Source organism: Centruroides sculpturatus, unplaced genomic scaffold (assembly GCF_000671375.1).
Source record: "Centruroides sculpturatus isolate CEXI.00-Female unplaced genomic scaffold, Cexi_2.0 scaffold840, whole genome shotgun sequence".
Taxonomy (NCBI): domain Eukaryota; kingdom Metazoa; phylum Arthropoda; class Arachnida; order Scorpiones; family Buthidae; genus Centruroides; species Centruroides sculpturatus.
Genome location: NW_019384981.1, coordinates 258,414 through 283,258, shown reverse-complemented (window position 1 = coordinate 283,258; position 24,845 = coordinate 258,414). Strand labels below are relative to the sequence as shown.

The following is a 24,845-nucleotide window of genomic DNA, read 5'->3' as shown; positions in this document are numbered from 1 at the left end:
AAAACAGAATGACCCTGCTACCATTGCAGCACACCTTCTCCATCTAAGTGTTGGCATTTTGTTAAAACACTCTGTATTTGGCAATTAAAATTTAAATTAATCTTTACAGAAGCATTGATACAATAAAAAACAGCTGTGATTTTAACTGTATATTCACTCTTACTTAAAATTACAATATATAAAAATTCAAATATTGTAATGAATAAAGCAAATTAATCAAAATAAATTTGATCATATAAACTACTAACTTTAATTGAAAATAATTTTATTATTAAATATCACATTATATACAGTTGTTATTTTTTTACACCATTTTGTATTTTCTTGTTTAATTTTTTCTTTTTATTATTTTGTTTAGTAACAACTGCCTTTCTTTTATTTGGTTTTGTGAATCCTTCTTTATTTGGTTTTTTAAATCCTTCTTTAATTCTGTCCTCTTGTAATTTTTTCAAAAGGGCATCGGAATCGATGGGATCTATTATCTGTCCCATTTTGGTTACGATTTTTGGGGCTACAGCCCTCTGAAATGCTGTTTCCGGATTCCAAGTTCTGCCGATGGGTTGTCGAAGAGTGCTCTCAAATTGCTGAACGCTCGAGAATGGAAAGGGAATTTCGTTAACCTAATAAACAGAACATTAATGAAAATTTAATATTGATATTTCAAGAAATAATTCAATTAAAATAAACTTCAATTAACCTGAAACTGTTTTATTTTCTCATTATGTTTCTCGTTAATGATGACATTTCCTAAAGTGCTGTCTTTTCGAGGAGGCGCAGGGGGTGCTTTGATGATAAAACTGTAAGTAGATTTTACCATAAGAAAACTTAAGACCCATAAAATTTTAAAAGAAAAAATAAACCTGATGTTTTACCGTCTTCTTCTCTTCTTGGGGACTTTAATTCCGCTTCCTCCCCAGTTGCCCCAACCTGGTAAAAATGTATCTACGTCCTTTGGTTTATCCTTTTCTATAGCAGCAGACTTTTCTGCTCTGTAAAATAAAAATAAAAAAATTAATGAGATTTTTTCCCAACCAATTTACATTATAATAATTGGATAAAATCTGGTTGAGACATATTTTCATTACATTAATAAATTTTCAAACTCAATTAACAATAATTATTACAAGAGTAATTTGAAATAACTAATTAATTTATATTAAGTGTCAGAGCTTGTATTTATTTTTTTAATTAAGAAAAATAAGAAATAAAAGAGTCGTGTCTTAAATACTTTATAGAAATGACGTCGCAATCTTATTTTAATTGACATATTCATAACCACGATCAGAGCTTCAACTCTGATAATAGAAATATAACAAAGAAATATATTTTAGAAAGGTCTTTTATCAATAGCAGAGGGAAGGTAAGGAAAAGAAAGAAGGCAGGGGAGAAAAAAGGTCGACATAATAGCTTGCATGACCAAACTGGATCAAATTATTGGTCATCAACTTTCACGTCACAATTAATGAGTTCCGTATCTGATTCATCATAAGTGTCATGTGGTAATTAAAATATCAACGTTTTCTTACAGAAAATTTAAAATAGAACGTCGACTGTATAATTTTATTAGAATTACTGGAATTAATTTAAATATTAAAAATTTCAGAACGGACTTTTACAGATGAATGGGATTACCGCTTTTAAGATTTTTGCCAATTTTTATACTAATAAATCATAAAATAACATTTAATATCCAGTGATAAGTCATCAATTATGTAATTTTGACTAAATGTGAAATTTGAAATATAAGTTATCATTTATTTTAAAAATATATATTTATATATTAANAAATATATATTTATATATTAATATATAAAAAGAATTTTGATTGATTTTAATTGTGTCAACATGCCAATGTGCAAATCAAACTGAATTATTAATAGAACCTGATAATGGCAAACAATCTAAAAGAGTTATTATTTGTGTAATTAATAATTCTCTTGGAGGAATTTCTAATTTAAACAACAGATGGCAACATACACATACATAAACACACCATGTCAGGATAAAAGCTTAAAGTCAGCTGAGTGTCATTGAGGACCATGGGTGCATAGTCATCCCCAGTTGTTACACGATCTGTGTGGATTGTATCTTCTAAATTAATTAGTTTGAAAGTAAAGATTGGATGGCAATCTGGATACATAATTGAAAACATATTTGCACGGTAAGGGGAAGTTGCGGGTTCGGGACTCCTCCAGATTGCTCTTTTCTTCCACAATATTCTAAACTAATTTTTTTAATTCTATTGATTAAATTTAATACAAGATGGCAACTTAACTGCCTACCTTTAGTTCAAATTACATAACATTTATATACTTAATTAGCCAAAATGTAGGTAGCCCAATAATAAATCTGACATTATGATTTGAGTCATACGAAAATAAGAATATCCTCTGAATGAATAATTCACAAGCCAATAAATCAATATCAGTTAGTCTTTTTCTTTTCCTCTCATTTTTAACCTTTTCTGCCTCGTGGGTACTGAGAAGGACTTTAAATTAGGGTATACTTATCATGGTTCAGTCAGGCCTAGTGTGTAGCTAGGTGGCAAGGGAGAGATCCGACATATATAATTGTCGAGTTGACGCAAACCTGAATATAATAGTGGCAGGGTGATGTTTTTATCATCTCAGACATCTGGCCTGCAATAAGTCAATTTAGATATATGTTGATAAAATCTGTATCACTTTACATACATTTAATCACCATATTATGATGGCTGGTACTGTTCAACATACCAGATATGATATCTGCCTCTTAAACCAAAAACAATAACTAAGTATTAACATATACTTAAACTTAAGTTATTTTTTTTAAATTGAAGCCAATCCAAGAAGTAACCAAATACATTTCTTTTTAAAGTTCATTTAATTTCTGTAAAGTATAAAACATTATAATTTAACCCCATCTTAATTCTATAATTTATAATTATGAGATTAAGATTTGATGTTTGCACGGTTTCATTTTAAATTTGTTGAATAAATGGTAAAAATTAATTTATATCATATGGTATAAAGTTTGATGATGTAAATAACATATTTGAATACATTACTCAAGTTACACAAATATCTATTTATATAAGCCACTGAACGCATGTCCGTCCATCCGTCCGCGTAACGGTATGCCAAAAACGGGCACTAGAGGCGCCCTAGTGATGATTTTAAATTAACAATAAATTATTTTTATTTGTAATAGGAATTTATTATTTATACCATGGAATGGTATAAATAATTATTATATGCCTTGATTAACCTTGCGCCGCACATTTACAACATCCTGTGACTCACAAGTCAGTGAACATCGCGCATCGACTCATGGGAAATTTGTTGAAAAAATGGCGGATACATTTAAAATCGAGGTTTACAACCAAAGGTAAATAAACAAATTAAACTATTTTAAAGTTTTATAGAATGTTTAATAGATAGAAATATATATCCATATGACACATTTGGGACTTTAACAGAGCTGTAGAGAACACTGATAGAAACAAAAATGTCAAAGGAACCGTGCCTCATGGGAATTTGTAAAGAACGCCCACTGGGGGCATCCCGGGCTACTAATATAGTTATAGCTGACAGTCAGATGGCTGAAATGGTATAGAAATCTGCTAAGTGTGATACTTGGAAACTTTTACAGGTGATTTGGCCTTGTTTCTTACAATGAGTCTGGTCAAATTCTTGAAAAGAGTCTTAGTAACTACAAATAGTAAAAAAAATTTGTTAAAACAAAAGTTTTTGACCCTTTTAGAGATTTTCCTTGGGTTTTAAATGGGATATAATTTGAATATTTAAGCTGAGAGTTGCAACAAAGTAACATTCTTACAGCATTTTTGTATTTGAAATATGAATTCAAAAATCAAATAAACTAATATGTTTTAAATGCTGATATGTATATTATAACATTCCAGCATTTAAAATATGTTTTATTAAAATAATGTATTAAAGGTATCAAATTGCTATTGTAAGATACAATTATGTAGTTGAGTCCAGTATGAGTCTAGTGTTGAGTTAGGTAAACAGGAACATATGCATATTGTGTGTGTCATTTAGCATAAACTCATTCAAGATAGTGTCACTTAACAAGAGTCTATTATGTAATATTCTCAGTATATTTGTGCTGCTTCTTGCATAACTTGCAATTATGCACCTAAATTAAGAATACAGAAATTTTTAAGGTTCCAAGTACAGTACATCACGTCATATTCCTTTTACATTCTCTCATAAAAAAAAAGTGTGCAAAATGTTTTAGAATTTAGTAATTGTATGAAAACACTAGAGATGAAGTACTAAATATACTTTCATACTAAAATATTGAAAAAATTTAGAATATAAAATATTATAATTTTAAACTACACTTACTCAAATTCTTTAATAATTTCGGAGTCCCAATAAGATTCGGCTAAATCTTGTTTGTTCTCTCCATCAGAAAAAGCATCCAATTCTTCTTCATCGATGGCCTCACACTCGACTAACTGCGATTTTTGAGATTTCAATTCCACTACATTTAGTTCACTGTCCACAAAAGAATTTTCATTTTTCTTTTTGTTGCATGTTTTTTCACCGCTTTTATTTTGTTTCAGTTTGACATCTGAATTGATTTTAGTTTTTGGTGTTTTGAACCATTCTGTACTACTTTCAACAGGGATCTCTTCCATATTGTTAAAATCTTCCATTTTTGTCTTTCTGACTAAAGTCTCATCAATTAATGATTCTTCATTTTCATCAGTGTCACTACAATTTTCTTCTGCATCCCGCTTGATAATTTCTTTTATAGAAACTTGTTTTGCTCTTTTGATATAACCTTTATTAACTTCATCTGCACTTATACACTCTATAGGATTTTTAAGTAGATTCATAGATTCTTTATAATCATTTAATGCTTTGTCATTTTCAGTTTTATTTACACTGAATGATAATTTTGGATCACCATCAGCTTCGTCGTCATTGTCATCATCACTTTCCTCATTTGTAATTACTTTTTGAGTAAGTTGCCGACCTAATTCTAGCTGTGCAGATATTTCATCTCTACTCTGGAAGATAAAAAAACTATTTATGCAACAGATTTAAAATGATCTTGAATTGTTCAATCATGTTTATTAAACATATTATATCAAGGAAATAGTAAAGATTTTTCTTTTTAAAATCTATCCACCCTGTGGGAAGTAAGAGAGCAGTTCTTCATTTCTATTATGGTAACAATTAATTTTAAAATGAAGGTAGCCAGATGGCAAAGAACAGAACCTGATGTATACAGTTTAATAAACTCCCCACAAACATGTCTGATATTCTGTTCAGTACTTGAAATTGGTCACCCAAGCAGCAGATTGTTACATCATAAAATAAAAGATTTAAACTTAGATGAAGAACAAGATTGGCTGTGATTTGAATAATTTAAATAAGGTAATGTTGAAATGCCATTAAATAGTAATTTCTTATTTCAAAGAAAATGTTATTGAAACACTGTCTCATTCTTTTAAGGCAATAGTTTTAGCACTATTACAATGGGTATATCATTTTCTTTCCATAAAGAATCATTAAAAAATCAATTAAAAACGTGTATTTAATTGAATTAAAATAATATGAACTTTGTTTTTCTTAATTTTAATAATAAAAATGATTAAATTTTGTTGAATATTTTCTTCTGCAAAAGTATGAACAATTTATATAAATTTCAAAATTATTTGTAACTTATTTATTTAGAGTCAAATGATAATGCTGAATCCATCAAGCCATAAGTTAGCTTATTAAATATCTATATATTTAATTAGCCAAGTTATGGCCTGATGAATTTGGCATTATCGTTTGATTATTAATATATAATTCAGGACTGGTTTACTATATAATTATTTGTTACTTGTTTGGTCTTTTGAAAAACAAATTTTTATGAAATTAGTACATTTTACGTAATGCTAATTTTTTATTTCACAATTTTACTTAACTCTGAAAACATTTAGAAGAGAAAAATGACTATATAAGTTACACAAATACTAATTATTCAGATGTACAGTTGACTCCCTACAACACTGTTGATTATTCCATTTTATATAAATTCCATGTTGTACGAGTCACTTAGATTTTACAAATACATGTGCCCGGCTGTGAACGGCTTGCATATTTGTAAAATCTAAGTGACTCGTAAAACATGGAATTCATATAAAACGAAATAATCAACAGTGTTATAGGGGTTGGCTGGGTATTGGATAATTAAAGCATAAAGATATCAATTGGACTCTGAACAACGTGATTATAGGTAATTCCACATCCTTGGCTTGGTACACAACGATCTTAAGTATAAGTTAAAGGTAACAGTATATTCTAAATTCAACAATGTGAGTTTGACTTTCAGAAATTATCATGGATAGCCTGATCCAAATATGACGGATCTTGTTCTTGGCATAGAACTGACTCACTTCAAGCCTGGCAAAATTATAATGGACTTATTATAAAAGATTTCTTAGTATATATAGAGCAGAAAGTACTAGGAAAAAATTATTTGGCTAGTTCAAAAGTTCTTGATCAGTATATTTTTAATAATGATTGATATTTGTTTAAATATTTAAGTTCACTTCATAAAAGTTTGCTTGGTAAAATATATTGATAATGATCATCAAATAAAAAATTTATCTATAAGATTTACCTCTTTGTCATATTTCGCTCTTAACATTTTATGTTTAGCCCACTTTCCAGTACTTTTGTGTTTTAACGTCATTCTTTCCTATAAATAAAAAATAACTGAAATTAATAAATAATTTAAATTATATAATATTACTTCTCTTAACTGAAATATTTAAGTTAATTTATTTAAAGTAATATCAATAAATAATTATAATGATGTACAAACGTAATTAATTCTAGTAATATACTCTGCATGGTGGATTGCCACTCAATTTTTTGATGATGTTATGAATATGTAATCAACAAACTCATGCTAGAAAAGCCAGTAGCATACTTTGTGCATTGTTATTTGTTTATTGCAAAGTTAAATCAATAACTGTATTCAACATTTTTATTGTCTTGCATTCTAATTTTGTAAATCTCCTTTTTTAAGCTTTAACTATCCATAAAAATAAATACACAAGTTACAAAATTTTACATATTTTTATTTAAACAATGATTGATTTAATGTAAATGAAATTATCAATAAAGTACTGTAACTAAGTTTTCAGAAATTATTGTCACATAATTTTGTTATTTATGATGTTATATAATATATTTTCTATATATATATGTAGAAAATGCTTATTGACGAGACTGCTACTTTCATACAATATATACACAGAATACACTATACATATTACATAACTGATATGTGCAGCAAGCTACGGTTATGAATGTTATAGTTAAGTGACTATGTGCTACGAGATAAGATCACTTGCAGCACCTTAGTGATAAAATTTAGAAGTTGGCACTCCTATTTCAAAAATGATACACAGTACAGAAAAAAAGTCAATTACAAAGTCAAAGAGCACAACTGATTTCGTACAAAAGGACACCCTGTATACTTAAATAGTATAAATAGAATATATGAAACATTAATGTGCATATCAAGCACAGACAGTAATATGTATTTATCATGTGTTCTCTCATTCATTTTTGTATGTTGTATGTTGCTCATATGTCAGTTTATAAGGACTTTACTAGGCATCTTTATAAGATACTGTATTATTATTTTTTCTCAAATGATATTTACAATAATTCATTCATTCAGAAAAGGACATGTGTAAATTGCACTTAGTTCTGTGGCAATGTGTAAATTTTCCAAATGTACAAAGAAAATGCAAATTAAAATTCATTCCTGACAGATCATATAGTATCAGACATTTTCAACATCCCTGTTGGAGCCAATATCATGCACTCTTCTAATTGGTAGAGCACTGTGGCAGTGACTTATACAGTAGACCCCCTATAATTACGATTCCTATAAAACTGTGAAAAAATTGTGACGGTATCCGTAAAAAAGGTAAAAAACTCCTATAATTACGTAAAATGTCATCGGGCAGCCGAACTACTTTCCCACCGTCTGTAGCGCCACGCTACGGACATTTAGGCAGCTAAATTGAGTTTAGTTTCATCCGTACATATAATTATATATAAATTATATATAAATTAGGTACTGTATATATAATTATATATTAACTTAATTTATTGTAACTTTATTATAATTATATATATTTTTTCTGCCACGTGGCGCCACGCTATGGAGATTTTACGCTAACTATCGTCTGTACAATTAATTGATTAATTGTCGGATTAGTCTAGAATCAATTAAATGTTGAGTCGGATTAGTCTAGAATCAATTAATTTTATGGAAGAAAACCTGTCAATCAGCCGTAATCTGTAAACTTCACACGTGTCGGGCTGTGATTGGAAGGACTTGTAAGAAATCGGATTCCTAAAGAATGGAACGTATCTATGATCTTATAGGGGGGGGTCGACTGTACTCACAAATACTACTATGAAATGATTATTCTTTGTGATAAAATGAAAAAAATTGCATGAGAAGCAGTATGTAGATTCTATGAGCATTTTCCAGTCACACTAAGACCTATAATCCTTCCAATATAAGTTGGCAGTTGTCAAACCAACTAAACAACTTTTAAACTATTCATAAAGAAGAAAGAGGTATCCAATGTTTTAGGGGCTATTAACTATTTACAACTAATGAAGTGGTCTCTCTCTACAACTGATTGAAAAATGGTTTAGCCTGGTTTGACAACTACCACTTTTGTTGATAAAACTATACACATATGACAATTATTAATGTAAAGTCTCTTGATGCACAGTCAGCGGTCATAGGTCCAGGTCATCCAAATCTTTGTAATGTCAAAGCATTGTCATACTTCTGTACATCCAGATAACAGCATATGTGAAACAGCAAGATGAAGTGGACTACAACAGACACAAGTACACCAAATTTTATGTTGAAGTGACATATACTCATTCAATTGTTATGTGCAACTGGCACAACATGCAGGGGATAATGTACAGTGATTACACTGGTACAAAATAATGCTAAATTTATACCAGGTCAAACCACAATTGCCTGAGTACAATATATGGACTGACAAGGCACTTTTTCTCAGTATGTGTGTGTGTAATAAGTGCTATAATGTGCACCACTCCACAATGTAAATGAAATACATGACACTATGTATGTTTTATACTAAATATCTGGTGTGGCATTTAAGGTGATAGCTTCTTGGTCTTGTATCTTGTACCCTGATTGGCAACAGCTATCTTAATATCCTCTACTGGTGAATGAATGGCTGGACAGCTTGCTAGCTCATTCATGGGCAGATATGCATCAATAGCTCGGAGCAATTCAACAACCAATATCCATTGGTTGTCGAATTGCTCCGAGCCCTGTTCCATAGCCACATATTTCTCAGACTTGACCCTACCAGACTTTTTCTGTGGGGCACCTATAAGCATCAGTATATGATGCATATCAAGCAGTCCTACATAATGTTTACAAACTTGAGTGGTGAATATGAGAGACATGCAGGAGAGTGACACCAGGTCTACAGTGCCACTCTCAAATGTCTACACCTTTGTATTGCCACTAAAGGCAGTTGTTTTGAACGTGTACTACTAAAAAATAAAGCTAACTGTTTTTGTATTAATCATAAAATTGTTGGTTCTTACTCTTTAGAATTAGAGGTTCTTTTTACATTATGCTAAATATTTTTTAAATGATTTCCTTCCATTTCCATTTTCATTGTGCTTGGGAGAGGTGGGATAATTTAGTAATTACCTTAGAACTACTGTGCAATTTGCACATGTTCTTTTCTAAACAAATTTATTTATTTTACTGTAAACATTGCAGTGGAACTAATGCACCACAAGCATATATTCATACAATACTGGAAAGCTGTCTTTTGAACCTTAATAAATATTCAAGTTTAGTAAACAACTTGTAATGGCAAAGTTTATTAATGCATTTTCTTTATATGTGATTTACATGTGATTTACTATATAGTAAGTTGTTGAAAAATTCAAGATTAACATCAAACAATTGCCAGATTATATTGATCTCTATTACTGTTACTATTAATAACTAAATGTTTAGTATTTTTGCCTAAAGGTAGCCATTAGGTATCATCTTTTGATAAATTTAATTACAGTATTAATTTAAAACAGAAGCCTGATATAATGTGGCAGTCACTTGGCATTAAGATTGGGTTAATCAATGTTTACATTTGAAAATGGATGGATGGATGACAGTAGGAATAAATAGATGTACAATTGGAAAATTGCAGCCCAATCATAAAAAGTGAAATTAAAATTACATTTCAATCTCTTTTTATTTATCTAAAGTGTCAATAATTAACTACATAATATGCAATGAGAACTTTAATCTATTTTCTGCTAATTCTTGTCAATTTAAGTGTAAATAATTGTCAATTTAAATCAAATTTCAAGTCTAGAAACACAAATTATAAGTTTGTTTTAAAAACAGATTTTGGACAACTCTCAGAATGATTTTTCTATTGAACTTCATCATAATTAATAATAAAAATAAATTTGATGTAAAGTTACCAGTCTATCAGAAATATAATTTTAATAATAAATAATAGAGTTAACCAGACATTTTTAGAGATTCTTTTAAGGACATGTCTATTGTTCAAGATTCAGTTCACTTCATTGGAAAAATAACAACATGCATCTTAATTTTAATTAATGCATATATATTTTAAAAATTTATGTACACAAATCTACAGCGAGTAAAAATTAATTCATAATCAAGATTCATAGCTTGGCTAATTAAATATATACAGTAATTTGGACTGAACATAGGCAATTAAGTCATCATCTTTTATTAAATTTAATAATTTGAATATTCTGAAAGAAAAGATTGATTTGGAACAAGACTCAAACCCACAACACCTGATAAATAAGCAAATATGTTGCCAATTAGGTTGCTTGGACCTCTGTTCAAATTTTACTACCAGATGAGGAGATTCAGATAGTGTAATTGGTAAGTGAATCTGCACAGTATAAGCAGAATTAGTGGGTTTGAATCCCACTCTAGATCAATCATTACTTCCAGAATGGTCTAAACTCTAAAGTAATTAATTTAATTCTAATTATTAAATTTAACACGAGACGACAACCATTAATCATCTACCTTCAGTTCAAATTACATTACTTCAATATATTTAATTAGTCAACTTTATAGCCTGATGAATCTGGTGTTATCATTTAATTAATTTAGAATGTTATCTACTTCATTAGGAGTCATAAATCTGAATTATATACTATATACTGAATGAAAGAAGAGAAGAAGATCAAGAAAAAATTTATATGAAAATAAATCCTTAATCATAGCTGATGAGAATATCAAATGCATAGAAGAAGACTAAAAACTAGATCTGAATTAAAAGTAATGTCTGTTAAGCTGAATTAAAAACTAACAAAAATGTGGAAATTAACATTCAATTATTCCAAAGATAAGAATTGCTTGTATAAAATTAAATTAAATTACAGTATAAGACTTCTGGAAAGACATCGTCTATTAACTTTAAGAAAATGTTAACTTACTAAAATTCGAAGTTTCTCGAGTTCTTTTAATTTCTCTGCAGCTTTGGCAGGCGATTCTAGTTTCAATTTTTCAAATTCTTTCATTTCTTTTTGTAGCCTTTCCTTCTTCAAAATTCGATGATATCTTTATGAAAAATATAACAAAAAGAAATAATTAATTACAAAAACATATTATTACATAAATATCAATTAAGGAATTTAGAATATTTACTTTTTACTTTTGATTTTATTTTGTCTTCGATTTTTTGATTGTGCATAAGATAACAAGGCTCTTGCTCTCTGTATCTCTCTTAAAGACTTTTTTACCTAAATATTTAATTATAAACATATAAATCTGGAAATTAAAATTAGTTGTCGTAAATTTTAACACAATCTCACTTCTTGCACATTCAACGCTTGCATTTCTTCCTCGTCAAGAGATGCTAAATTAGATTTATCTTCCATCAGAATATCGCTATTTGCATTCAGTACATTATTAATCTCAATTTCCATAGGTGTTTTAGGCTATTAAAAATAAACTTTTTAAAATCTGTTACTACTAATTTCATTATTACTTTCTCTAGAATGTTTATTTAAATGCTAAATTGTGATATTACCTTGAATTTTTTTATGTATTCTGAGGCGGGACGAATACTGACGTCTGGTCTTTGAAGTGGAAATTCGATTTGTTCTGCCTAAATTTAATGCAAGTTTTTAGAAAATTTGTCATTTATTATAAATTTGACTTTAATTTAACATGTATTATATATAATATAACTCATTTTTCAGATAACCTATTCTAGACAATTTACAATAAGTTTTTTTTTTTCCACTTGTCTGTTTCACCAAATGGGCACTAACATGGCCTTTTAATCATTCTCATAAGGGCCCACAATGGGGCAGCTGGTTGGTGTGATGTATCTGGGACAGACCACCTCTGAAAAATTTCCAGAGTTTTTCAATATTCCCAAGTTTGCTAAATTTTACTACATCCTGGGTCCCCAAAACAGTAGGCTGATGCTTTAACTGCATCAGCCATCCAGTCATCTGTACAATTAACTTACAACCATTATCAGCAATATATTTTGGTAAGTTATGGCAACGCAACACCTGGGCAATCTGCTTAGGGGAATGCCTTTTGGGAGGTCTTTTTAAGAGTAACTGGTCCCTATTCAGACATGGAGAAAACCTGGAAAACTCCGCGTGGCCAACCCATCTGGCCACATGGAGTTTTCCGGGTTTTCTTCATGGGTTTTCTGGTCTGGCCAGACACGAACTCCCAGTGTTTACAGAATGGAACTGCTTGGCCACTGGTGGACCTAAGAATATATTTAAAATGATTTTTCTGTAATTCTTTAACAACTATATTCCTTAAAGTATTTGAATTTAAACTTGTTTTGTTGCTTTTTCTTTTAATTTAATATCTGGAAAATGGCTTACATTGTAAATTACTATTAGCACAACAATTTCCATTTTATGGAAAACTATATAAAGCTTTTTCTTTTATTATATTCACAATATTCTGAGAATAAACAGATACTTTTAACATTACTTTCTGAATAAAAACAGTTCAGATGTAGTAAGATTTCTCCACCAAGATCCAAATTTTGTTAAACTTCTCACTTAATTATCATCTTACTTTTGAAATTTAAACATCAGATCTTAAAAATGACATCAACAATTCAAATGTAAAATATAGAATAACTATAGTTTAATATAATTTAAAATAATTTCTAAATAATCCAAGATGATTCAAAACTTTAACAACACGTTATTGATATAGAAAAAAACAAATTTAAACATATAGACATTTTGGCTCCTTAAATTTTATTAGCGGCATTGTCTTATTTACTAAAATTATATAAAAAGCCAAGACCAAATTATATTACTAGTCAAATAACAAGCCAGATTTGTTATCAGATTATTAGTGGCAATGCAATCACACAATAAGTGGGAATTGCGAGTTTAAATCCTACTTGGATCAATCTTTTCTTCCACAATAATAGAAAATAATTAATTTAATAAAAAATGGCAACTTAATCATTACCTTTAATCCAAATTATAAACCAATAATAAATCCAGCTTTAATTTGATTTGTTTTATTTACTATATTTAATTACTTTTTGACTAGCAAAGTCATTATTTAGTCTTTATATTATAAAATTTTAAATGTAAGTGTATACCTAAATGTGTCCAAAACTTCAGGATGAACAAAATTTGTACAGAAATAGATAGAATTACAAACAAATATAGCCAGAACTATATTATTCAATGTCTAACACAGGATATTAAGCAACAACTTGTAGGATTTTACAAATTAAAGAAATAAAAGTGTCTTTGGTGAACAAGATGTGTGTGGCAGTAGGATGTAGGTGGAGAATGGATGGAAACTGCTTAACAATACTCAGGTGGAGAGATCCATCAATATGAAATATGCTCACTTCTAACAGCAATACAGAACTCGCAACATTGTGGCTGGCTTGTCACCAAGATATCACCACTTGCAATTGTGTTCATCCTTAAGTTTTGGACATGTGTAATATTCTAATCACATCTGCATACCACAGTGGGATAATGATAAAATAAGACTCTCTACAACCAATAACTGGTGCAAAGTACGGCTAAGCAATAAAAAAACAAACATTTTCATAATCCCTTCTTCGAATGAAATTGGAAGATCTAGCTTATTTAGAATTAAGAAAACCTGAGGAAGAACCCAGAAGGGATTATGAAAACATTTGTTTTTTTATTGCTTAGCCATACTTCACACCGGTTATTGGTTGTAGAGAATCTTATTTTATATTCTAATCAGTACTAATTTTTATTTTTTTATTCTTTCTTGTATTCAGACTTAATAATTAATGTACTGTAATTACATTTAAAAAATTAATTATTGCTTTAGCAACTTAACAATTTATAAATGTGACTTAATTACATATAAAGTCCATGGAAATTATTTTAAATATTCAAATAAAAGAATTAAATTAAGAAAATATGTTATGTTGCTTATATTATGCATTACAAATTATATTTGTTTAGATAGTTTAGAAAGGAAGTACTTAAATAAACCTTAATTTCTTTTATTAAAAATAGGAAATATTAATAATACTTCCTATTATTAATAAAAAGAATGGAAGTTTTTATGAATACTTCCTTTCTTAAGCATTTTAGCAAATTTAATCAACTTATATAATAGAATGAAGACACCATTTTGAATAAATTTACTAGTTTTTAATATAATTCCAATAATTATATCCTTAATTTTAAACATATTCCTTATGAGCCTTTAGCTCAAATTTATTAAGGACAAATTTTAAGTTTAAATTATAATTAACTGATTATATTAAGTGATAAAATTATTATATATTTAATAACTAAGAATAGTTTAATTAAAGGTGACTATGAGTTTGATACTTGATCAAAGGATTCACTATTCAATATCTATAGTGAAAATGATTATTCATCACAGTTTATGAGGGTAGCACTATATTGAAGTTTGATAAACTAAACTCCAGTATTAATAAGTGTGAGTAACATTTCAAGCTTTGCCAGCTAAATTATATAAACTAAAATAAATAGATATACAAATAATAATATTAATCAACTTACAACTCTATTGGCTTGCACTATATCATCCCACAGTGATACTTCTTTGCTGACTTTGTCATAAGCAACTTTTCTTTTTATCTGAAATAATTTTATTCATATTTATAAAAAATTATATAAAAATGATAAAGTTTTTTAAATCATAAGATAAATTACAATATAATAAATGAAATTATCAAAAATATTCTTTGATATAATTCAAACTTTCCTGACAATATTATACGAATTTAAATGATAAAAATACTTCAATTTATTCATTTTAAATAAATAAATGATAGATGTAAATAAAGATCTGAAATAAGATAAATCTAATGGTGAGGACTAACAAGAGAGAAAAAAATTCAACATTGTAATCAGATGATTTATTGGCTTGTTCAGAAAGTAAGTTCATTTTTCTCTGTGGAAAAACACAGTATTTTTATAATAAATAAATATTTTATTGAATTATATATCAACCATTTTGGTCAAATGCCTGTTGTTATTGTTTCTGATAGTAACATGATTTAACATTCATAAAAATTTTGATTGTTGCTTACAAAAAATTGATCCAAGTGATTTTTGACATCGTATGTCTTACAGTTAAAAAAAATTTGTATAGACCGGAACAAGTAATAATCTGAGTGTGCTCAATCTGGAGAATATGGTTGGTGTGATAGCACATCCCATCTAAGTTATAACAGTTTCTGACTAGTTACCAAACTTGTGTGAAATTTGACATTATCGTGATAAAACACTACACCTGTTTTGTCGATCAATTCTGGCTGCCTTTTCTGTTTGATGATATTACTCAATTTGTTTACTCGATATCAGTATACTTTCGAATCAATTGTTAAATTGTCCGGTAAAAGCTCCAAAAAAAAAAATTTCCTTAAAATCCCACCAAAGAGAGCATCTCTCTTTAAAAACATGTGGAACCCATATATCAAGCTTTGAAACAAAACCAATTTGTTTCAAGTAATCATAAACAATTCAATTTGACAAATTTAATCTCTTAGTGATTTCACGTGTTGTTATTCGGCAGTTTGCTTCAATCGGTACTTTTATTTTGTTTTCATTGGCTTCAACTGGCCATCCAGAACGTGGTGCATCTTCAATATTGAAATTGCCAGAACAAAACTTTGTAAACCAGTTTTGGCACTGTCTTTCTCTCAGCACATCATCTTCATACATGAACCACAATTTTTTTCTTGCTTGAACAGCATTTTGATTTTTTGGTAATAAAAAAGCAAAATATGCCAAAAATGATGCTTTCAATCTTCCATGTTTGATGGGACACAAAAAATAAACAATTGCACAGAATAAAACAAAATTTTTTACAAATAAGCCTTAAAATGCTAGCTGTCAAAATATAAATGATAATACAGTTTAGAATGAAAATGGCAGGAAAAATATGACTAATCCGTCTAGTGGTAAAAAAGTGAACTTACTTTCCGAACAACGTAATAGAATGGTAAATGAAAATTAAGATAAAAAATTCTTGATAAATAATGTGGCTGGTGATGAGACATTGTACTCATTTAATTTACATAGATTACGCATTAAGTATTAATAATTTTATTGGAAATTTCTAACAAAGTTATTAAGTATGTCGATTAAGAAAATGCAATTTTAATGTTCTGTTGATATTACCACATTTATCATATAAATTAAAATGAAAACAAATAAAATTGACAATTATTAATTATTATACTAAGGTATATTATTAAAAACCATAATTACATAAATATATTAGAAAATTTAAGTTCTTTCACAGAAAATTAGAAAGGCTTTAAATGTCAAATATTTAGATATTCATAGTAAAATACAATACCTTTAATGCTTCTTCAGTTTCCAAAGGTACATTAAGAATTTTACGTCGCCTAATAGTTGCACCTAACTGTTTTTTAATAGCTGCATGACTTGGTGTTTTTTTCAAACTTGCAAGAAGTTCATGCAGTTTAACTTTTCCTCGATTTCCTGAAAAGTACATACAATATTTACGAATAAATGCATAAGAAAAAATTTGAATACGCTACTAATAATAGTGTTAAACATGGATCTAATATTTACTATCATAAAAATATTTCTAATTATCTATTTCATTGTAATATAATTTCACAAATTATTTACAAATATCAACCAATAACAGTTTTTCGTCATAAATTTTTGAATCACTGTTGTACAGATCTGCTTTTAATCAGAAAACTATAAAATTAACAGCTTAAAAGAACAATTGACCCATAAGATCTTAAATTTAAAAACTGTTTAGCAACGGATATAACTAACAAATGATTTAATTAATTCAAGCATAGAGATCTAGCCACAATTCTTTTTGTACATGAAAACTGTAATTCATATTATTCATGAAAAACAGGATAAAAAATAATTCAGATAGATTAAATTGTTAGAAAAAACTTATTATTATAGTATAAAGTGTTATTGTTTAAAGAAATTTTTATATTTTTTACTAAGAACATTCACAATATATATGTAAACAATTGCTTTAATTGAAATTATAACAGAAAATTTAAACAAATATTTTCAGTTATTAAACAAACTTCAGTGTCTAGAGAAAAAGATTAAACTGAAAAAAAGACACTGCTAAAATAACAATAAACAGAGAAGTGTAAACATTCATTGTTTACAGTATAAACAGTGAATGTTTACACTTCTCTGTTTATTGTATATACCCTCTGAAAGGTTACTGGCCTAGGTGATTTCCTAGATGGCGTGTAAGATTGCCAAGGCCAACAATATCTCTTTGGCATTTAAAAGTAGTTTACAACCTCATCAGTAACAAAAAACGATGCAACTAATAAATTTGACCTTTCAGGGGTTTATTCGATACTCATAATAGATGATAAAACAAGCCAAAGCTTATGTTATATTGGAGCTAACTTACCTTGAGGAATTCATATCAATGCATAAAGGAACACCAATACTCCGTTAAAAGAAACAAATATTTATAGTATCAATAACATTTGCATTGGATGGTGTACATCCACTCTTTGACCAAGCCTCTCTATTATATTGCTGAAAAAATTGAGCAGACATTTGGAACATAGAAAAGCTAGGAATTTATAGGGTATGCAAGAAGGGCATTGCAATCAATTTTAAAATTTTCATTAAAAATCAATTTCCATGCTTGTATCAGCAAAAATATGCTGACACAAGCATGGAAGGCTTAAAAGAAGTCCACCAATAATCACAACAAGGACAATGTAGCCATAAATTCTGTCTGATCAAGAGGAGACGACTATAAAGTTTAAAAAGCTTCCATTTTGGCAGTATATTCTACTTCTGAATGAAACCTGACAATGGTAATTTAAGAAAATTACAGAAAACATTACTTATTAAACTTAAATTTTATTTTAAAAACTGGAGTTTGGTTTTGTAATTTAGTATTTTACAATATGGTCAAGTAATGCATAATTTTCAGACTGATTAAAGATTTTGTTTATGCATACTCTTTAATTAGTACAAGAAGTGGTGCACTTCGTGCAAAGATTTTGTTTAAAATAACAATAAAAATAATACAGTGGATGATCAGTTAATGAACATATCGGATAACAAACACTTTCGCAGAAGATTTTTATGATCGAACAACGAACACATGTTTGGATAATGAACACTTCACTGAACAAACCCAAGAAGAAGCAACATAAAATAACGAATACCGATTGGTCTTCCTTTCTCTTCAGGCTACAATTCAAAACTTTTAGGAGTGTGGGAGACGTTGACATCGATGTTCTACCCAGTATATACTGATCGGATTGTATTCCCCCGAACTTTGAAATGCTCCCTTGTAACTCCAACCTTTTATATTTCTGACAGAAACAATTCTTTTATGTTTTCTTCTGAAAATGCGAATTTATGCCGATATCTGCTATTAAAGATTTTTTGGAGGATGTCAGAACAACAGTCTTAAAATGGCATCCAAACCAGGTTGAGGTTAATAGTCCTAGGGATCGCTACAATTACAATGCTATTAATTACTTCTGAAAAATCATGAAGAAGACAGAAAAGAAAACGACATTGGACAGATTCTTTAACCCCCACAAACAGAAAAAACATGACTAATAAAAATGCAAGACCGTGTATATATGTATTTTTATTATTACACATGAATAAACATAGTAAGAAAGTATATATTTTTTTATTTTTTTTGGGGTCTCCAGAATGAATTAATCAAATTCCCATAGAAATCTATGGTAAATCAATAATCGGTTAACGAACAATTTGGATAGTGAACAAAGTCTTGGAACGGATTATGTTCATTAACCGATCACCCACTGTATACTATTGTNAATTTTTTTTTTTTGAATTTTTGGAATGTTTTTTAGGTCCCGAAATTTTTTCAAAATTTTTTTCCCGCGCAAAAAAATTTTATCGCGATTTTAATGAGCCTATGTGAAGGCTCGATTAAGGCTTAATTGTTTTTTAATGGGAGTTTTTTATCAAAATTATTTCATGGTTTTTAAGTTGTAGCGCACGGATTTTCATTCAGTAAAGTTATTTAAAGTTAGTTTCTGATGTCAAAAACGACCTCCGATGGTTTTTTAATTTTTTTAATTAATATATTTTTATAAATATATAATTAATTAATTAGGGGGGTCGGAAATCGCAATAAAATATTGAATTTTTTAAAAATATTTAAAAATTTCTGTGTCGCTTATAGTCACCCTACTTTAAACCCTTGTCCTCCCGAGACGTCTATGAGAATGTCCCGGGAAATCCGACTCCAGCTGTGTTCAAGGTCACCCAGCTGTGTAAACAATGACTCATCGGTGTTACATTTCACAGACAGGCGAAACAAAGGAAAATAAAATTTAAAGCTTTTTCTTCAAAATAAACGCATTTCTTTCGTTTTTTTTCTGTTTTAAGTATTTTTTACGTTTAATTGAAATCTATATAAAAAATGTCAATGTCCTTAAGGAGTTAACCGATCACCCACTGTATACTATTGTGTAAGGTGACCAATCATCCTCCTTTAGGGAGTCCTCCCTAAAGGGACAGTCCTTCTTTTTTAAGTTCTGTCCTCCCTCGAAAAGTGTCCTCTTACATGTCTTCCTTTTTGATATTTGAAGACTAATCTGTAAATCTCCATATTCAATCGATGCCAAGCCGATCCATTGTATATGATGTGTTTGTATTTAACGTGATGATTCATCAAGGCTTGGTACAGTGTGGCAAGATGTGATTATGAGACATGTGCGCTTCGCACAAAAGACTTTGAGAGTGCGTGCGGTGTAAAAGTGGCTTTGTTTACTTCTTACTGAAATATTACATGGCACATACACATGCAGTATATATTATTATAGTGTATTATTGTTGCAATGAATAAAATGTTTCTTTTATTACGATATTTTTTCCTTCAATTTATTTGTGTCCTCCTTTTTATTGTAAAATAGTTGGTCACCTTACAATTGTGTCTTGTGGCATTATAATCAACACTTTGTGTGATTTTAATGCTGCAAGACAGAGTATATTATTTTTATTGTTATTTTAAATAATTAGTACAAAATGTACAAGAATGTCTTTAATGTTCACATAACATATAACATCAAATTTTGCAAAAGTACAAAAACACTGGATAATCCAGCATTATTCTAGTCCCATATATGTCAGATTAACAAACTTTTACTGTATTTAAATAATTTCTAGTCTATATATTTTCATAATGTACACACATGTCAAAACTTAAAGATGAACACAACTGCTACCAGTGATAGCTAGAAAAAGTCACCGAGCCAGTTTGTGACGAATCTGCCATAATATTAAGAGTGCTGCATCACAGTTTGAGAGTATTTTCCATATCAACAGGTCTCTTTAGCATGGGTATTGGTAAGCACTTTCCATCCAATCATCAAAAACTTACTTTTATTACTTTGATTTGTAAAATCATACAACTTGTGTATTATCCTGTGTTAGACATTGAGTAATAGTTATTACCATAGTTGTCTACATTCATCTACAATTCTCTCTATTCATGTACAAAATCTCATGCAATCTTAAGCTTAGTATTTACAGAAATTTTTTTAAAAAATACTTTAAATATTATGTATGATATTGATATTCAAAGTAAGACATTTTGAAATTTCTTTACTGTTTACTTCCAATCTTATTAATTTAATCTTGAGTAATCTGAATTAAATATGTTTTGACTTAAACTGCATTTAATTTTTATACAAAAGATTTATAGAGTTTGTAAAAGAATGTAAAAATCTTGATTAAGGATTGATTGATTAATTAATTAATGTGAGATACCAGCACATTATAGCTTGCATGACTGGATATATAACCGACAATACCTATTTAAGTCTATTACAAGCAAGTCTGATTCGTAATAGAGATTAACAGGCATGTAAGAGGAATGGGAATGATGTTCAATCTGCATTGCTTTTAATAAATCATGGCTCTCTAGATCAGTTTAAATTCATATCCCATATTGACAGATTAATATCTTACTCATAGTCATCTGGTGATAACTGTGCAGTAAGATATTAGCCTTTCAGTATGATGATGATGATTAAAATTTATTATTTAATATATTTTTAGTTCAAAACAAATTTATAATTTAAAATTATACCTTCTGATAAATTAAATTCTGAAATTTCATTACTAGGCTCTTTTCTGTAGGCCCGTTTATGCCTGAAATAATTTTAAAGACATGTATTAATTATTAAATTAAACTTTTAAATATTTTAAAGTAAGTTAATAAATAAATCAAAATACCCTTGTTTTCCACTCAGAGTGTTAATGGCTTCCAGCATTTTTTTATGTCTCCTTTCATCATCTCCCTATATAAATAAATTTTATTTGTTAAAAATTCGTAAGAGTGTAAATGACTATATACAAAAATAATTTTTATTTTTATCAATATTAAACCTATTTGTTTTTGGTCTATATTAAAGTTAATCTAACTGATCAATTAATGAAATTTTGTCTAAAGATAGGTGCCACCATCTTGTATAAAGATTACTAACTGGAAATTAATTTCTATTTATTTAAAACTTTGAGTAGAATAAATAAAATCCATAGCTACTTAATAAATTCACACCTTAGATATCAATTCCAGCAAATATTTAATACATCAAAAATGTTTTTGACTTAAGTTCAACTTGTATTATTAAATTTTTGTTAAGGAAACTAGATATAAATTTAATAATGTCAGACTCTAGATATAACCCTTATGTCAACAATCATCAAATAAATCATTAAATTTAGCTTAAAATCATTAATATTTTGTATTTATGTGTCTGAGCTGTAATGTTGTAACATTCTGTTGTATCTTAAAGCTGGCATGCAATAGTAATCAAATTCTGCAAGTGATATTGTAATTAAAAAATTCATTACAATATTACAGCATGAGGATATGTCATTAAGGAACAGTTTCATCATAAATGTTACTAATCAGAAAGTTGTATATCCAGTCTGTCAATTAACGCATACTGACTGACGTCAGAGATGGCTTTACAATTTGCTACTATGCAGCTTTTGTGACAAAACTGTTCTTCAAAGATGTATTCTTGTGCTGTGATAGTGTAGTAAATTTTTTATTTTTTTATTACCATTCCAAGTGCAGAATTTGATTACTATTGTGTACTGGCTTTAGAGTGTATAGTTCTTTTTTTTACAACAGAGCCAAATGATGGCCTTAAATAATCAGGATATAAATCCACTATTATTAATGATTAAATATTAAATAATCTGGTACTAGAAGTAGATGTTAGATGTCATCTCTTATCTAAATTAATAATTTATTAAATAATTTAGAATCATCTGGAAAAAAAGAACTGGCTCGGAGTGGGGCTTGAACCCGCATCCTCTGCTTGCCGTGCAGTGCACATGTCAGATGTGTCACCCAGACCCCAAGCAAGCCTTCACGTCCAGATGATTCTAAATTATTATTTATTAATTAAATTATTTAAATTTTAACTATTAATTTAGATAAGAGATGATAAATCTTACCCATATTTTGAAAAATGTGAGAACATAAATGCAATACTGACCTCATCTTCACTTGCACTAATATCATTGACTTCCTCAAGTTCTTCCATTTTATATATTTTTCAGTAAAATCTGAAAGATTAAATTATTTAAAAATGAAATAATCTCTAAGGATTAAATATCAATTAAAATTTCATAATAAAAATACAGTATCTATGCTATAATAAAACTGGAAAGTTCTTAAATATTGAACGTTAAACTGGATACAATACAAGTTTCATATTTATTAGACATAGCAATTAAAGTATTCCGCAACTACTGCTTATAACAGCAATGAAATTTCTTTTTTCTCACAAGCAATATTTATAGTATTTTTTAAAAATCATTCAAATTCATTCAAAATGTTTGGGATTTGATAATGAAATTTGCCTTTGAAAATATTTATCAAAGTTTTTGCAGAATGTTTCTTTAAGTGAGGAGTTTAGTTTTAATGTTTTTGACATAATATAGGCTAAAGATAAATACAGTATATAAATTTCAGTGACATTAATACACTTATTACATAGTTGCCAACCTTAGATTGTAGATGAGGCTGACTTAATAGCTTTTTTTTAAAACTCTTTCCACCCTATAAACACTAAAAGTGTCATTTTAACAAGCCCATTATGGGTTCAGCCAGGCCCATATAAATTCGCAACAGGAATTTGCTAAGCTATCAAGTGATATTAACTTAAAATTTAAATTTCAACAGAAATCCTTGACTCAATTCTTGATTGGAGCTAGAGTTGAATTTCCAACAATTTCTGAAATGACATTAAAAATGTTCTTCTGCCATTCAGCACCACATACCTATATGAAATGACTTTTTCAGTTTTAACTCTTATTAAATCTGAATATTGTTCAACATTAAAAAATGTTAAAGATGCTTTACATCCAGCAGTGTCAAATACTGCACCTAGTTTTTATATATTTATGTATATTGTTCTGCTTGCAAATAAATAAAGTAGTTACAGGGAATATTAGTATGTCTATTTTCTATTTAACACCTGGCCCAGGGTCACGAAAAGATCCCCATAATAAAATGGGGTCGTGAATGAAAAAAGTTTAGGAAGCACTGGTCTAGAGAATATGATTTTGGCATAAAACTGAGATTTACAAGAACTTTCAAATCGGCTTTCTTGTACTAGAGTGGAAGATTGTGTATATCTAGCTCAGGCTGACAACTGTTTCTAAAGATAGATTCTCAATCAGAAAAGCAGAGGAGATTGGCAACTGTTATTATATGATATTACTATAACATTAAATAAGTCAAGTACTGCAATAACTCCAAGATAAAATGGGTATTTTGTATGTAGGATTATCAATTCTTCTTGCAATGCTTATTGTATAAATCCTCGAATTCTTTTCTCAACTGATCAATAATTCATTTAACATTTGGTTTGATAGCCATTACTTTCTTTCATAGCTTTAATATCAATTATATAAGGTTAATTAAGAGAAACAACTGTATTATCTTTTATCAGAATGGCTTGTTTATAAACTTATAAAATGTCTTTATTTCTTCTACCAAACACTCAAACTACTCAATTTGTTTCCTTAACATTACACAGAACTAATTTTTATAATTTATTTTCACTTATAAATTAATAATTTAACGAAAGAAACTTACAATTATACCAGTAAACACGTGTATATTCTCTACACGTTTACCAGGAACGAGGCTACGAAACACGTGGTATTTGTATCTCGATAGCTTCATTTAATAATATTTTATCCTCTACGAATTATATTAAT

At 28.7% G+C, this 24,845-nt stretch overlaps 1 protein-coding gene across 1 annotated transcript; it reads right to left on the bottom strand.

The window, feature by feature from the left end:
• Window positions 1-212: 212 nt before the first annotated feature.
• On the bottom strand, window positions 213-24,819 carry LOC111632792 (U3 small nucleolar RNA-associated protein 14 homolog A-like). The gene is made up of 16 exons (XM_023377319.1): window positions 24,721-24,819; window positions 23,114-23,183; window positions 21,837-21,901; window positions 21,691-21,752; window positions 16,933-17,078; window positions 15,126-15,203; window positions 12,134-12,211; window positions 11,916-12,041; window positions 11,749-11,843; window positions 11,538-11,661; window positions 6,634-6,711; window positions 4,356-5,026; window positions 873-989; window positions 698-797; window positions 314-620; window positions 213-247 (listed from the first exon to the last, which is right to left on the bottom strand). The coding sequence occupies exons 2-16, from the start codon at window positions 23,159-23,161 to the stop codon at window positions 213-215; spliced, it is 2,130 nt and encodes a 709-aa protein (XP_023233087.1). The 5' UTR covers window positions 23,162-23,183; window positions 24,721-24,819.
• Between the last annotated feature and the right edge of the window lie 26 nt (window positions 24,820-24,845).

Excerpts from the sequence above, each read along its gene's own strand:
- LOC111632792 (XM_023377319.1), bottom strand. The coding sequence starts at position 23,161 with ATGGAAGAACTTGAGGAAGTCAATGATATTAGTGCAAGTGAAGATGAG. Across the intron at positions 21,902-23,113 it reads TTAGTGCAAGTGAAGATGAG|GGAGATGATGAAAGGAGACA; the intron begins GTCAGTATTGCA and ends TTATTTATATAG. Across the intron at positions 248-313 it reads ATTAAACAAGAAAATACAAA|TTAGTAGTTTATATGATCAA; the intron begins ATGGTGTAAAAA and ends TTTCAATTAAAG.